General features: G+C 32.9%; 1 protein-coding gene and 1 long non-coding RNA gene across 2 annotated transcripts; one reads left to right on the top strand and one right to left on the bottom strand.

Annotated features, from left to right (window-relative positions):
• The first annotated feature begins 529 nt into the window (after positions 1-529).
• On the top strand, positions 530-17,885 carry LOC121265810. Its single transcript, XM_041169473.1, has 5 exons — positions 530-659; positions 1,478-1,576; positions 1,848-1,936; positions 15,062-15,133; positions 17,535-17,885. The coding sequence occupies exons 1-5, from the start codon at positions 530-532 to the stop codon at positions 17,646-17,648; spliced, it is 504 nt and encodes a 167-aa protein (XP_041025407.1). The 3' UTR covers positions 17,649-17,885.
• On the bottom strand, positions 10,415-11,335 carry LOC121266431. Its single transcript, XR_005940803.1, has 3 exons — positions 11,288-11,335; positions 10,923-11,036; positions 10,415-10,652 (listed from the first exon to the last, which is right to left on the bottom strand). It is a non-coding gene; the product is annotated as an uncharacterized LOC121266431 (long non-coding RNA).

The raw sequence follows: 17,885 nt of genomic DNA, 5'->3' as shown, positions 1-17,885 counted from the left end.
GTTCGTATTAGAGCCAGGTTTGAGGTTCTGCAGACTATAACGTATGAGATTTTTGATATTGTGGGTTTAGGATGTAACTTCTGATTTGAGGTGTAGAAATTCTAGAACTAAGAGATGATGAAATTTGTATTTAAGGTTTTAGAATCTGACAGGCTTTTGGGAATATGTTCTAGGAAATTTGAGGTATTAAAGTTTGTAAATTTTAAGAACCGATCTTCATGACATTTAAGGTTTTAGATCCATTAGGCTTTTTGATGGACTGTAGAAAATGATTTTGATAAGATTTAAGGTTTAGATTTTATAGGTGTAAATAAGCTTGATTAAAAGCCAGGTTTGAAGTTCCGTAGACTCTGATAGATGAGGTCTTGAAATTATGGACTTTAGGAAATAAATTTTTGAATTGGGGTTTAGAATTCTACGGACTTCAAGAAATAGATTACCGATTCGTGATTCATAGATTAATTGGTAGTTATATTTTTCGCGCAGTTATTACTTTATTATTTTCTTCCTTTGAAATGTTTAACTAAGGATGAGTCTTCCAGGATGGCTGCTCGACGTCGTGTTCGAAATCTTGGGGGTCTTGGATGCAGGAAATGAAGAGGACAGATGCACCATAGAGCAGTTCAATCAGATGCACCCACCCACTTTTGATGGTCGTGGTGACCCGACCTTAGCTGAGCATGAACCCCAACCCGCTTCAGAGGACTGATTTGACAGCACGAAGCAGGAATCAACACAACATAGTGTAGGCCCGATTTCAACTCAATACAGAGTGCGCAATGGAATCGCGATTAGCCCATTGGAAGTAGCAACAGTTAGCTAAGCAAATTTAGAGGACGAAATTTTTTTTAAAGGGGGGAGGATTTGATACCCTGTATTTTAGTGTATTTATTTTTAGTGAAGGATTATTTTAATTAATTTAAATATTGGTTCTCTTGTTTTAAATTTATCGAATTTCTCGTTGGATTTATTTTATAATTATTAAGTTGTGAAATTTACTTTGATGTGCTTTCTTCATATTAATTAGTGATTGCATTTAAATTTGCTCTTTGCTTTAATGAATAATTTTATTGTTGGACTTTAATTATTTTATTTTATTAATATTGAGTTGCAGTGTTTTTATTTGGCTCTTATTTATTTATTTTTTATTGTGCCTTTTTTCTTTCTTTTGTTGAACTCTTATATTTTCGGACTGGGCCTTTTTGTGTGTGTTTTATTTTTTTCTTTTGGGCCTAGCCCTTTTGGTCCCCAGCCCAACCCGTGAGGCTTCAACCCAGCCCAGTAAATCCCCCCCCCAAACGGCGTCGTTTGGTCTAGCCCTTAGGGCTTCTTCATCTATTTTTCTTCTCCAGCGCCGTTGCTTCTCCACCCTTCCATTTCAGATTTCATTTCCCCTTTCTTCAACCCATGCGGCTGCTGCTTCTCCTCTTCTCCTTCATTTTATGTTATTTTTTGTTCTCCTCTGTTTTTCATTGAGTTGCCGTCTGCAGTGTTCCTTCTTCCTCTCCATCTTATTTTCGGATCTTCCCCTCTACAAGTCAGCAAACGCCACCACTCATTCCTCCATCTTCGGCTGGTAATGTTTCCTTTTCCATCTCTTTAATTTTCGGTTTCCCTTTTTGTTGTAAAACAGTGCAAATCTCTTCCTCTTTAGCATATATTTTTCATCTATTTTTCTCTCCATTTGCAGGTCTGTCCGTGAGCCTCCATTGTTGTGCTTTCTCTTAAATCTTCCTTACTAATTTTGTTGCTCATGCTTGTGATTTATTTCCATTGCATTCCCTTTTTGTTTGGTCTTTAATTGCTCTGTTTTGCCTTATTTCCGTGCCCTGTTTTTGCCATAAAAGCCGTGAGCTTCAATTGTTTTTTTGGTGTTTTTGGTGCTTGCCGTGAATGCATCTTCTGCCATCGCTTGTTGCCTCTCGATTTCCGTTGGGTAAGTCTCTGCCGCTGCTCATCTCCTGATTTTCTTTTGTTTTGTGGTAGTTTTCATAAGAAGGAAATATACATATGTTTGTGTATCTCGGTTACTCTAATAATATTAGGTGTTTTACCATTTTGCCTTCTTTGGAACACACGAGTTAATATTATGCTTATTGAATCTGAATGCTTGAGTTTTGTTTTACGTGGGTTATAGTCTATTTTGGGCATAGACGTATGGGCTTATAAACTAAGCCAATGTACTGGTGCTTTAAACAAAATATTTATAAGTTGATCATGTTGTAGTTTTTATATGTTAAATTCACTTTGTATGAGTTTTGTTTTAAATACAAATTGAATAAATATTTGAAAGATATTATAAGTATTAATATTTTTAGAAGTACATAGTAGTGCAAGATTTATATTTTGAACTCTTTAAAGAGATACTAAGTAGTCTATTTTTATAAAATGAAATATTTGCCCTTCTACTTTAATCAGTTTTGTTTTAATGAGCCTCTAAACCAGATATGTATTTTACGACATAATTGTATCTATTACTAATATTATTATGCAATTTTAGAAATATTCTGAGTTTTATTGTTATGTGGATATTAAGAAATTTAGGAAGTGATAGTATTTTAGAATTAAGAGAAATCTTAAGTTTTTGAAGAATTAAAATAGGTACTTCAAATGTAATATGAGATTTATCTGTTTACTGGAGATTTATTTAAGTTACATGAAACAGAATGCCATAACTTTGCTCATGTCTACACCAGTTATGACAAAAATACTTTTATCTTTTATACAGATTTTATGAGTAATGCAGAATGAATAACTAAGGTTGTTTCAAAATTCTTTTCATAACAAAAACATGCATATTTTTCATAACATCAACTATAGTTTAATTTTTTTATACAAAGTCTAGCATATGAATCCTACTTACCTGAACTTTTAATTTTTTGGAATTTTTTCACAACAATACGTAACGAATATCAATCGTCACCTTAAAATTAGACACGCAACTTATCTAAATCTCCAAGTAAACAGTATTTTGATATTTAAGACTAAAAATATCAAAATAATCTATTTTCCTAAAACTTCTTAGATTCTCGCAACCTTAAATATCATCATTCTCCAAGTGAATTGATATCCACTTAATCTCTCCGACTAATACTTTGAACCCTAAAATATTTCATTATTGAAATCTAACTATATAAATTTAATACTAGTTAATATAATTATACCAAAAATCTATTACAGTAAACAATAAAATTTCATTTAATAAAAATGAACTAGATTAGATTTAAAGTGTCTAAAATAAAATTACACGATTACTTAAAATATAAAAATTAATGATTAACAACATAATTTAAATCCCTTAAATATTTGCTATGAAAATAAAGTTTTTGAACTATTTTGAAATAAAAATTGAACGCACTTAAAAATTATATATAGAAAATATAGTACGTAAACAAAACAGCCCAGACCCAATTCTAAAATAATAATGATAGGGTTCCTACCCTATTACTACCCATCTACTACTCTTTTTGTATTTAATTTTTTTAAATTTTTTTATTTTACTTAATGATTAAGAAAGTGTATATTAGTAAAGTTATATATATTTTTTTAATTTTTTCTTAGTGATTAAGGATGTAAAAAAATACTTAAAAGAAAATGATAAAAAAAAAACTTGAAATGCACTTGTAGTAGATGGGTAGTGACTCACTATCCATTGTAAAATAAGACCATAAATGTAATATTAGTTCAAAGCTCCCCTTTACCAATGACAATACGTTCATTTTCTAAACCAGACTTCACTGAGAAGAGAGGAGCGGTGCACGGATCCTTACCATGAGGCTACGTGTGGTGGCGGTTTGGGTGGATCTAGATGGCGGCACAGCTGGGCTCAACAGTGGTGGGACTTCTTAGAGAGAGAGAGAGAGAGAGAGAGAGAACGGAGAGAGGGAGAGAGCACTCTGAGAGGGGAGGATATCGAGGTGGGTGGTTTGTCTTAGGTGTGCAATTGTGAGGTGGGAGGGGTGGTTTGTGGTCGGTGTCCAATGATGGAGAATATTTTTCCAGCGAGTGGCAGTGGCCAAGCCGCTGATATATTCAAAGGTGGTTAGAAACGTGATATCGAAATAGAGAGAGTGTGTGTGCTGCGGCAATGGCCTACGGTGTTCTTACTTTGCTTGAACTGTGGCAATCGTAGGGTGGAGGCTTGGGCAGTGTTTTTGGTGGAGTTGGATGGCTGAGGAGGCTTGCGGGATTGCCGTGCATAGGAAGAATGGGTGCTCTGTTTCTTGTTATGAAAACAGAGGATGTTTTGGGGGCGTGCGTGGGTGGCCAAACAAGGGTTGAGCGTCGATTGGTGGTTATTTGCTGTGTTGAAAAAGAAAGGGTTCTTGTGCATGGTATTGTTTTGGTTTACGGTGGGTGATGCAACCAACGGGAGAGACTCTGAGAGAGAGAACCGATAGCATGAGAGACATGGATAGAGAGAGTTTGTTGAGAGAGAACTTGAAGGGAGAAACAATTTGACTTAAATATTGATTCAATTGGATTAACTTCTTCTGAATGGGTGCTCCTATATACAAGGAAAAAAAGCAAGATAAATCCTGGAAGTATCCAAAAAAAAAAAAAAAAAAAAACGGAAAACAATCTAAACTGAAGGATAAAATGTTTAAATAGATTTAAAAAATATTTAAAAAGACAAATTACATTATTTGATAAGTCCAAGACTCCAAAAAAATCTATAGAAGTGGATTGGCGCTAAGATTTAAAATATATTTATTCATAAAGAGAACGTCGTACGAGTTTCAAGTATTTGACGTCTGTTGAAATTACTTGTTTTTCGGAGAAGAGTCGTGCTATGGAGGTTGAGAATGGCAAGGAACGTAAACCAATTCTCATGGCTGCTATTACTACTCAATCATTCACCAAAACAAGTATGGGTAGTAACAACAGCCATGAGAATTGGTTTACGTTCCTTGCCATTCTCAACCTCCATAGCACGACTCTTCTCCGAAAAACAAGTAATTTCAGCAGACGTCAAATAACTTGAAATTCGTACGACGTTCTCTCTCTATAAATAAATATATTTTAAATCTTAGTGCTAGTCCATTACTACAGATTTTTTTGGAGTCTTGGACTTATCCAATAGTGTAATTTGTCCTTTTAAATATTTTTTAAATCCATTTAAACATTTTATCCTTCTGTTTGGATTGTTTTCCTTTTTTTTTTTTGGATACTTCTAGGATTTATCCTACTTTTTTTCCTTGTATATAAGAGCACCCATTCAGAAGAAGTAAATCCAATTGAATCAAGATTTAAGTAAACTTGTTTCTCCCTTCAAGTTCTCTCTCAACAAACTCTCTCTATCCATGTCTCTCATGCTATCGGTTCTCTCTCAGAGTCTCTCCCGTTGGTTGCATCACTCACCGTAAACCAAAACAATACCATGCAAAAGAACCCTTTCTTTTTCAACACAACCACTGTAAACAACCACCAATCAACGCTCAACCCATGTTTGGCCACCCATGCACGTCCCCAATTGAATCTTGCTATTGCTGTTGAAAGGCTCATCAACGATATCTGCAAAAAATCGATTATCAGTAGTAGCTGCAATATTATTCATTGTCATTGAACCATCGTTGCTTTCTGGTGTAGTACTGTCGAGGGCTAATTAGGGTTGTTCTCTAGAGTTATTGGCGAATGATTGAGTGGTAACAGCAGCCATGATAATCGGTTTCGTTCCTTGCCAATCTTAACCCTCATAGTAGGATTCTTAGCTGAAGCAGAAGTTTTAGGAGACGTTAAAAAATCTAAACACGTATGACTTATAATGAGGAGTAATCTGTGTGTTTCAGTTGGACTCTACCTTCTTATCTATGTTTGAGTTGGATTTCATTTATAAAATCACGTTTTGGCGCTCATTCCGTTCCCACAATTACGATCTTTTCCTCCAATTCATTGTTAAAAAATATATAATTAAATTTTCTGTTATTCTAATATTGATTAGAATATAAATAATAAGAAGGCTGCAATATTCATAAATTAGAAATTATCTCAATTGAAGATTTTTGTTTACTGAACTTTGTAGAACAAATTATTAACAACTTAGGATAACAGAAATAACAACTTAGGATTTTTTATATTTCTGTTCCAAAAAGAAAATAGTAATTTCAAATTTAAAGAATAATATTTTATTACTTTAGGATATCGTTTCATATTTTTTTCTCAAAATAATGAATCATATTGAATACATTTTTTAAATTAATATTATTTTCATTTAAAAAACATAATACTTTTTAAAATTTCAAATTAATACTTCTATTTTTATGTTTTATCATTCCAATTACAATTATATCCATTTAGTTTTCTGAAACAATTAACAATTATTTTATTTGAAATTATTTTCTTTTATAAGAACAATATTATTATCATTATTATTATTATTGTTATTATTACTATTATTATGATTTACATGTCTAATAGGTCTTATAACGGCTGGAGTAATGCATGTCCTGTCCTGTTATGACTTCAATATGTAACTTAATTCTAAACATTTGATTTGTTATGGATTCAATCATTCTAAATTTTCTGTTTCATTCATTATTTTCAAATATAATTATAATAGTTTGTAAAATTTGTTGCACAGATTTATGATTATGTTTACTTTTATCATACTTGTTGTTTTAATTGAGTTACTTTGTTAAACTCCAATCTTGCCGCTAGGGGATCTGGGTTTGATTCGACGTTAATAGCAGCTCTGAGTCTGGACTACCTAGAGAACGCATATCAGCCCAAATCTAGTGGAAAAAGGTGAAAATATCTCGCTTTGTCTATTTTCACGCCACATGTGCCGAATCACCGGAATCGCCACCATAAAATGTTTTAGATATGATTTTTGTGGTTGAAAAGAGACAAAGCGTGTTGCCTTCATGCACTGTCACATATTTTAAAGTTTATCGGAGTTGGTCCAAAATGTAATCCGTTTTTTTTTTGCGTCTATCTTAGTACTTTACTTTCCTTATTGTTTAGTAAGAACAAAAATAAAAAAAAGAGTTCGCCTTTTGGACTGTTTTCTTTTTTTGTAGAAGTTGATTCTTCTCTTTCTATGAAAGATGAGATTGAGTCCTTTATTGTTGTCTATTGGATGTTTGTCTATAAAGAGTATCAACAGTAGTGAAGACCAGTCCAGTCACAAAAGAAAATAGTGTACCAGTGGAACTCCAAATGCATTAATTGGTTTATGAGATAATGGTTGATAAGGATTAAATAAAATTGTCCAATAAATGACTTTTAAGGATGAAATTTAAATTTCATCCCAAAATATTGATGAAAGTCATTTACCATTCCATTGATCAATAAAACATTTGAACGGGACATCTACAAATAAGAAATTTCTTCCTCAATAGATTTTTTGTTATTATTGGAAATTGTAGGAAAACCCCCCAAAAAGAACCATTTACAACAATTTTAAAATTTCATATGTTTTAGTATTTATTTACTCAACTTTTAACATTATTTAGACATTAATGACTAAATTCATTTAGCCCAAGAATAGAAGACGTGTCTCAATAGGAATAAATATGTTGTTTTGCACCAAAAATATTATCTTGCTTTAAAGATATGTATGCTATGAAGACGATAAGAATAATAGTAATTTATTCTTATTACTATTATTATTATTTCTAATAATAGTAGGTATATTAGAAATAAATAATGTGCATTTCATGTGTGCTCGAGGTTAGTTTTGCCTTTTTATTTAACTTAATTATTATCATATTTATTCTTAAATATTATATATTACATTAGTCCTATCACTACCTACAAAACTATCTAGATAAGAACAAAAAGTAGTCTTGCATATAATTACAATTTTACTTACAGAACTCATTTTGTTACTTTTCTTTTGAGATTCAAATTCTGAATTTCAAATTTTTTGATTTTCAGCATATCTATAATTCACAAGTAGAGAATTAAGTTTTTTGTAAGTTTTTCTTCAGTACATTTAGCTTTTTTCAAGAACAAAATCAACAATTCAGAAATGATAATGATAATATGTGTACAAGTATGATAAGCATCTATCCCTTGATAGTCTTCCTTCGCGATAACAATCAGTCCAACCCCTTAATTTATGTACACCAAGTCAAATTAATGAAGGTAATCATGATTATGATCATAATTCAACAAATCCAATTCGAAGACAATCTTCAGCAATGTTAATCAATATTGCCTGTTGATTATAAGATACCTTTAAATTAGTCTATTTGGGAACAAATGATTAATTATAAGATATAATATGATTTGATTTGTTTCCTTTAGTTATGAAAGACATATATACATATATATATACACACATATACATACATACATATACAATCGTGCGAGATTTTTGAAACTAGAATAAAAGAAAACATACTTTTCCCGCTATTGAAGTTGTCGAAAATTGTTGGCAAAATCAACGAATAGAACCATTTCCAACGATGTTTTCTTGTCACGGCATATCCATTGTTGTCCTCTCCCCCCCCCCCCCCCCCCCCCCCCCCCGCCCCCCTACCAAAAAAAAAAAAATTTCTTGCGACAATGTTTTTTTTTTTTTTTAAGTTGATGCAAATGCTTCGCTTGTTCTGGCAATTTTTCCAAAAACAAAAAGTCCAAAAGGTGGCTGCAAAAAGTCCAAAAAATAATCTTGAGAAATACAATTAGCTTTTTTGGCAGTCGAAAAGAAACACTTGCGACAACACATTGCCACCAGAAATCAATATTATTCTCGGTGAGGTTTGTTGACAGAAATACAGATTTCAAGCGAGCTTTTCTCGCATGAAATAATTTCTACGTTCTCTATTTAGTTTGAAACTAGAACGTTTTCTCTCTAGATAGGAAAAACATCTCGTAACATATTTAACCAGAAAATAGAAATTAATATACTTTTAAATTAGTCTGTCGAGGAAGAAATGGTTAATTATAGGTGACAATATGATTTGATATGTTTCCTTTAGTTCCAAATTAATTGAGTATATATGTGTGTGTGTATATAGATATATATACATATTTCTCATTCAAGTCTTATTTTCTTTCCATCGGATTATATCATGCGGGATTTTTAAAATTTTAGTAGCTGAAAAAAAACATTTGCTGCAATATTTCCGTAGAGGTCTACTGACGTTGGCTCATGTTGCTGCACAATATAACGACATTGAAACTGTCTCCTCTCTTAACCTTCAGAACTCCCGTAAGTTTGTTGGCCTGAAATAATTTGTACATTCTTTATCGAGTTTGAAACTAACTATTAGAAAAAATTATATGAGTCTCATATTTATTCAATTTTTAAAAATGAGTACGTGAGACTAACATATCTTCAGACTACATAATAACATCCAAATTCTTTTCCTATTTCATTTACATATTCTTTCTTCAATCTTTCTTTCTTTTCTTTCTTTTGTATGTTCTTTTTATTATTTTTTTAACCATCCAAATGGTTACTCACTACAACAAATATTACTTTTTATCGGGAGTGACTGTCGTGGGAAAAAGTATATCCTTAGTGGGAAAAACTTTTCTGCCACCAATTTGGTCTGTGGGGGGCTCGTGGCATATAACTAGTGAAGAAAGAGTATTTCTCCACCAAACCACAAGTTCATGAGAAAAACATTCTTTTTCCCTCGACTTTTTTCTTCGTGTTAAATAAGGCCTCATCTAATATTGATGTGGTGGGAAATAATACCGTTTTCCATGAAATTAGGTGGTGGAAAAAAAACTTTTTGCCCATGAAACTTCTTTGTGGAAAATGGAAATTGATAATTGTTTTTTTCATGAATATTATTCATGGCAATAGACATTTTAGCATGATCAATTTCAACAGCTAAACTATTTCTCACCAACCACCAAGTGATACAAATACAATCAAATACTCAAAATTATTGAAGGCTTTCTACTCAATAGACCATCAAGTGATAAAACCAACACCTGAAATTTTATTCCAACTAAAAATTAAGATAACCAATATATATAACATAAATAATACAATAATTTACAACTTTACCCACTGCGTTAACTTGTCAATTAAGGCCATAAAAATACATCAATATGTTTGCAAATAAAACGTTACAAGAAGGAATTAGCCAACATGGTCAGTAATGTTCATAACAAATCCTTGTGCCTAACTACATGTATACATATTTTTGGACATATAGACATGCTATTGCAACAAACACATGCTGCTCTTGTTTGTAAGTGAAGACTCTGTAGAAGGGATAAGGCTGTTTGAAAAGTATGCATGGGGTAAATGTCACATCTACAATAGCCAATTGACAAGGCCAATTGTGTTGTTCTCAGAAGTAATATTTCCACATAATCAAATGAATTAAGCAGCCAAAATTTAGATTGCATTTATTTCTCCATCCATTTGAATAAAGTTAAACCTAAACAACATTTACCGAAACTATCCATGAAGATAACAAATTATCTTGTTAAGTTTGCTTGGTTTCCCTTCTTGCTCTTGTTAAGTTTCTACATGCATGCTTGTGGCCTAACTTCATTACAAAATACAGAGCCATAGGGTAAAGTAAAGGTATTTATGCAAAATTATATCAAATAAATGGAGATTTCTGTGAATAAAATTGTAGATGGTGATTTTTATTACCCTGTTATAAATTTCTGCAAACTTTATGTTAGCAACTCTAGGAGACCCAAAGTTATACATAGTCACAGAGATTGCCCTACACCTGATACACAAAAAAGAAAAAAAGAAGGAAAATAGATGGTTATATTTCGTTGCCATTACTCTCCAAATGCCACACTACATTAAAAAGTACTACAAATACGTTGGTACTAATTTTACTAGGATAAAGTACTCTCTATGAATTCCTAATCATAAAAATATCAAGTTAGCTTTCCACAGTTTCCGAATACATGGACCTGAATTGTGAATGGAATTAATTTTCTGAAGTATGGAAGAATGAAGGACTCTATAAGTAGAAAGATAAACAACGTACTTAGCTAACTGGCTAGAGGAAAGCTCGAGAGCAAGAAGGGTAGCCAATGCTCCACCTAAACTATGCCCGGTGACATACACATGCCATTTGAGCAGTGGCTCAGAAAGATCATCTCTGTCACCAAAACAAAAGTCACAATAGGGCATGTTAATATAGCCAGAATGCATGACAACAGTGTGTCAGCTATTCAACAAAGCCTAATCATTCAACTTAAATATCAATATCTTGTAATGCTACATATCAAGCCAAACCCTAAAGATATGAGCTAGGAGCATGAAATTAAGATATATATATATATATATATATATATATATATATATTAGTTTCGCTTTGAATTGATAAAGTTGAACAAAAGAACAACTTACATATGACCAACTGTAGATTTAACGAGAGAAATTAAGAGAAATTATCCTTGTCTTGACTGAATCATATGCACTTAGAAAACCACTGTGAACTTGAAATAATTGGCGAATGGTTACTTACATTTAACTAGAAAATAGTTTTTGTTAGCATTCTGTGTATCTCAAGAATGCTTTTATAACTGCTATTATATTCAACTATAGTTGTATTTTTTAAATGATCACTTTTTGAATGGATCCTAACTCTCACGTTTTTCAACAGTTATACTCTAGAACGATTGTATTTGTCAATGCAAATCGAAACATTTTCACTCTACATTTGATTAATTTCAAAAATAGCTATGCCTTTGATCTATTCTCTTCTCATGTAGAAAATATTCTTGAACTTGATCATCTTCTATATGACTCTTCCTCCAAAGATGAGTTAGAAATAATTTATGCTTTTCCTATGCACGCAAGAAAAAGGATTGAATAAAAAAAGCAGATCAACATGCATGGACGTGCCACGATTCTGGTTGACTCAGTAATTCTTATATTAGGCATAGTTCTTTGCAAGACCAACAATACCATTAGGCATGCATACTTCTGAGTAGTATTACAATTTACATCATGCACGTACATATATATTTACGCAATAATATTATATATATTGAGTTCTGTCCCTAATTTTTACTTTTTTTTTTTAATTTGAATTTCAAGTAATTTTAAAATCTTCACCATTTCAATAATTGTCACATTAATTTGTACATATATATATACATTGTGTGTAAAATTATAATTACTATAGATTGCATTTTCAAGTCAACATTAATATATCCTCCTGTTTTTCGAAGAACGCTTCGTATGCTTCTTGAACTTTTTCTTTGCATTTATTCCCGCATGTTCATAATCCTTCATGTTTTGTCCAAGCTGCAAGAAATGCAACATAATTATAAGATATCTAAGAACTAATTGTCACATTAATACGTATATATATACATGATTGTGCGCAAAATTATAAGTACTATAGATGGCATTTTCAAACCAACAATATGTCCTCCTGTTTTTGGAAGAAGGCTTCGTATGCTTCATGAACTTTTTCTTTGCATTTGTTCCCGCATGTTAACTCATAATCCTTCACCATGTTTTGTCCAAGCTGCTGCGAGAGATGCTGCATAATTGTAAGATATCTAATAAATAATTTTTGGTAATGTACAAATATATGGCCATCAAGGACGAAATAGCGGATTAGACTCATTTTTATTGAATTTGCTCTAGTTTGTTGTTTTATGTATCATATATGCTGGAGATTATATTTAATTAGTCTGTGACATAATATTAGCCTTCTACAGTTTCACGCCTACCTTACAAATTAATGGATTGAATCCTAGGCGTGTAACTGTAAAATATATTAGGCTAATATTTTACCATTTTCATATGTTATACAGTATGTGAAATATATAATTTTTTCTATTCTTTTTTTTTTGTGTTTTTGAAACAATAAGTTTTTATATTCTAAGTTTCGTATAAACTTCAAAATAGTTTAATTAATTAATTTCTTAACATTCAAGTTATATAAATATTATATAAATGAAACAAGCTAGCAATTACGAGCTGCTATGATCAACAAATAAATATGTGTGTGTGTGTTCAAATTTCTCTAGTATAGGGAAAGAACGAGGCAGACGAAATTAGATATATAAAGAAAAACTCAATATATTTTAGCAAGAATATTTAATTTGCAATTGATATTTTAAAAATCTGAATCTTATAAATTATGATGACATCCAAGGATTATAGGTTTTACTTAAATGGTAAAATTTGTTTTGTAAGATTCAAATTTTAAATTTTATTTCATAAATTAAATTATGCCATGTAGGCACTTTAGTAGTAGTAGGTGTGCTGACCTATACATCGGTTTTTGAAACACATACATATGAATTTGATGAAACATGAAAATAACAAAATCACATAAAATTAACATATATATATATATATATCAATTATTGTCAACCCTGAAAGCTCTATATAGTACTTGGATCGATATTGAAGATCATTCATGTCTGCCACATAGGGTTAATGACAATATTGATCGAAGTTTTATTAGGAATTAATAAAAACCATCTCCATGAATCCGGTAGAAAATGTCAAGCAAATACATAAATTAAGCTGCCAAAACTAGCTAGATCATCATCCTATATAAACTAATACTTAAGTTCCCTCCACAAATTAAAGATCAGTCCTCAGACTCTTCACTGCCATCACTATCATCAAGATTATTATTTGGGACACTATCAGGATTATTATTTGGGACACATTGGGAAGATGCACACACAACTCTTGGTAAAAGCTATAACTACTAGGATCCAATTGAGATGGCAAACTCATCCACAGATCCTCTTGGAATTCACTCGGTTCATTTGGATAGTTAGACCCAAAGACTCTCTGATTTGTGGAATTATACACCCAGTTGGACCACCCAATTGGTGGAACCATCGTGATATGAAGATCAGGAGGACTTGCATAATTGAAGTAGCCATTGAAAGTAGCCCCAATATCGAGAGCATGAGCGTTACTGCATTGAGCAGCAGATTCTGGCTGCTGGAACCCATTTTGGAAGGTATTGGCCGTGGTGATCCGCATATTATCCCAGGCACCTATTATTGGTACTTTAACATCAGCAATAGCGGCAGCTTCGAGATTTCCAAAATCCTTCTCATCATCCCTCCCATCATAATCATCTAGCAGAGAAGTTGAACCAACCATCGCAGGAACGTTATCTTCAATTTGAATTTTGATTGATTTAACAGGTTTTTTATAAATCGTGCATAAGACCTAGTCATCCAACTGCATAGTACAAGATTTAGTGCTGATCATGGTCAGTTTTTGATAATAGATTTAAGAGTCCTAAAACGAACATATATATATATATTAATTAGGGTGAATCCGTGACTCCAAATTCATGCATAATCCAGTCGGTCTTTTTACCCTTTGGAGCCTTTCCTATATAAAAAACCAATGCCTTCCTATACCCAACTATTGTTCCATTGGATTTGATTTTCCTGTCAGCTCCGATGGCTTTCCAATATCCATCACCAACAACTTGATTTTGACGTCTTCCATTTCGATACTTTCGATCTCTTGGGTTGAAAATGTATAACTGATCTTCTTGATAATCCTTGTATTTTGCTTTTAATGGAAGAAATTCAAGTGTTACTTTCATAGTTCAATTTCTGATCTTTAATATGAAATAGTCTTAATTTAAGCTCAAAGTATCGAATGTCATGACTGTATGCACCACATGAATATGCACTCACAAGCAAGATAATAGTTCTACTTGATTAATTGCACATGATTTAATTCAGTCAAACGAAATGAAACACTATCCAACACTATGAATTAAACAAAATTGAAGCTGAAAGTGAATATTTGTTTAATTTCATATATTTATTCCCTTCTAGTTTTGTTAAGTGCATTCGACATGGAAAGAAGAAGATGGTTGCCATCAGGAATATTAGTTCCAAGAAAAGCAAGGACATCAAGAAAATTAAGGTATCTGCACAATATCTACCATGATTCTCACATTCAAATTATAAATAATTAGCAAACAAGAAACTTTATATCATGCAAAGTTATGTTCAAACCAATTTCATTGGAAAAGATCAAGTTCCAAACAGCTAAAACCATTAAAGAATACCAACAAAGAAATAGGATGTTTGAAGAAGATCAGTACTACCTACTTGCAAGAAAATCTAGGTTATATGCATATAGGTTAACCTCCACGATCTTGTTAATTGACAGGGGCTGGTTCCATACTTTCTTCGCCAAATAAAAGATGATGAGCTCTTCGCCTGTTGGGAGGAATCTGTACCCGAAAGGCTTGAAAAAAAATCCTTGTTCCTTAATCTTGTTGTTGCTGTTGAAATTGTTTGACTCATCATCGAGATCTGTAGGAAACCCTTGATCATGAGCAGCTCCAATATTATTCATTGTGATCAATGAACTGTCGTTGCTCTCTGGTGTATTACAGTCAATGGCTACTCGTGGTTGCTCTCTAGAGTTATTGGTGATTGATTGGGTAGTAATAGCAGCAATGAGAATCGGTTACCGTTCCTTGTCATTCTCAGCCTCCGTAGCACGACTCTTCTCTAAAAAACAAGTAATTTCAGCAGACGTCAAATAACTTGAAACTCGTATGACGTTCTCTCTCTATAAATAAATATATTTTAAATCTTTGCGCCAGTCCACTTCTATAGATTTTTTTGGAGTCTTGGACTTATCCAATAGTGTAATTTGTCTTTTTAAATATTTTTTAAATCCATTTAAACATTTTATTCTTCTGTTCGGATTGTTTTCCTTTTTTTTTTTTGGATACTTCCAGGATTTATCCCGCTTTTTTTCCTTGTATATAGGAGCACCCATTTAGAAGAAGTTAATCCAATTGAATCAATATTTAAGTCAACTTGTTTCTCCCTTCAAGTTCTCTCTCAACAAACTCTCTCTATCCATGTCTCTCATGCTATCGGTTCTCTCAGAGTCTCTCCCGTTGGTTGCATCACCCATTGTAAACAAAAACAATACCATGCACAAGAACCCTTTCTTTTTCAACACAACCACCGCAAACAACCACCAATCGATGCTCAACCCATGTTTGGCCACCCACGCACGTCCCCAAAACATCCTTTGTTTTCATAACCAGAAACAGAGCACCGGTTCTTCCCATGCACGGCAATCCTGCAAGCCTCCACAATCATCCGGCTCCACCGAAAACACTTCCCAAGCCTCCACCCTACGGTTGCCACAGTTCAAGCACAGTAAGAACGCCATAGGCCACTGTTGCAGCACACACACACTCTCTCTCTCTTCGATATCACATTTCTAACCACCTTTGAATATCTCAGCGGCTTGGCCACCGCTACTCGCTGGAAAAATATTCTTCATCTAATTTATATGCTCATCCCCCTCATCATGATTTACTAGTTTGGTAAGGGAGAATTTAATAGGTTGTTTCTTGTGAATCCTACAAAGAACCCAATCATCCAACTGCATAATACAAGATTTAGTGTTGAGGGTCAGTTTAAGAATAGTAGAAGAATCTTAAAACATAGTACAATGGGGTTGGAAAAAGGATCACAAAACTGCTTATGATCATAGTTTTTCGATCATATTAATGGTTTAGTGATAAAATGAAAGGATGAAAAACAGATCATACGTACATACCTTTTGAGCCCTTTTTGCTTGGAGGTGGATCCTTGACTCTATATTCATGCATAATCCAGTTAGTCTTCTTTCCCTTTGGAGGTCTTCTCCTATAAAAAACCCATGCCTTCTTATACCCAACTACGGTTCCATTGGATTTGATTTCCCTGTCAGCTTCGGTGGCCTAACAATATCCATTATGAGCAACCCGATTTGGCCGGCTTCCATTTGGATACTTTCGTTCTCTTGGGGTGAAAATGTACAGTTCTGCTGAATCTGCTACTCCATATTCTGTGTAGTATTCTTGTAATGGAAGGAAAATGTTAATTTGATACTAAAGTTATTATAAAAAAAAAAAGAATAATAATAAACCTGAAAAAAGGAAGAGCTAGCTAGCTAATTCTTCTTATGTTTATTTCTTTGATCCTCTGCTTTTGAATGTTTCAACGGGAAACAGACATTGATGACTGCATGCATATCTTACAGATACATTGATTTGCATACAAACACTATACCATCGATGTGGATGATTATTGAATCAAAATCTCATTGATCTTGTTTCTAAATGTATATGTACTTATAAATATCTTGGATTTCATTATAAGACTTTGAATATTGCAGAATTACACATTCAGTCAAAGAAAATGAAGCACTATCCAACACTATGAATCAAAGGACATATTCAACAAGTTCACCCTGTTTTCTTTAATCGCATTTATTCCTAATTATACCAATGCAAGGAAAAAGAAAAACAGCACATCAAGAAAAGGTATTTGCACAATATCTTATATGCCATGATTCTCTTGTTCAGATTAAAAATTATTAGCAAGAAAGAAACTCTTTATATCATGTGACGTTATGTTCAAAAGATCTAGTTAACAGCTCAAACCATGGAAGAATACCAAGAAAGAAACAGGATGTTTGAACAAGATCAGTACTTATACCTGCAAGAAAATCTGCATCATATGCATATGTTAACCTCCACGATCTTGTTCATTGGCAAGGGCTGGTTACGTATTTTCTTCTTCAGGTAAAAAACGATGAGCTCTTCTCCTGTTGGGGAGAATCTGTACATGGGAGGGAATCCATAAACATCTTGAATCTTGTTGTTGCTGTTGAAAGGCTCATCATCGATATCTGCAGAAAATCCTTTATCAGTAGTAGCTGCAATATTATTCATTGTCATTGAACCATCGTTGCTTTCCGGTGTAGTACTATTGAGGGCTAATTGGGGTTGCTCTCTAGAGTTATTGGCGAATGATTGAATGGTAACAGCAGCCATGATAATTGGCTTACGTTCCTTGCCAATCTCAACCCTCATAGCAGGATTCTTAGCTGAAGCAAAAGTTTTAGGAGACGTCAATAAATCTAAACTCGTATGACTTATAATGAGGAGCAATCTGTGTGTTTCATTTGGACTCTACCC

Source organism: Juglans microcarpa x Juglans regia, chromosome 5D (assembly GCF_004785595.1).
Source record: "Juglans microcarpa x Juglans regia isolate MS1-56 chromosome 5D, Jm3101_v1.0, whole genome shotgun sequence".
Taxonomy (NCBI): Eukaryota; Viridiplantae; Streptophyta; class Magnoliopsida; order Fagales; family Juglandaceae; genus Juglans; species Juglans microcarpa x Juglans regia.
Note: the sequence above shows the minus strand (reverse complement) of the source record. Positions and strands in the feature narration are given on the sequence as shown.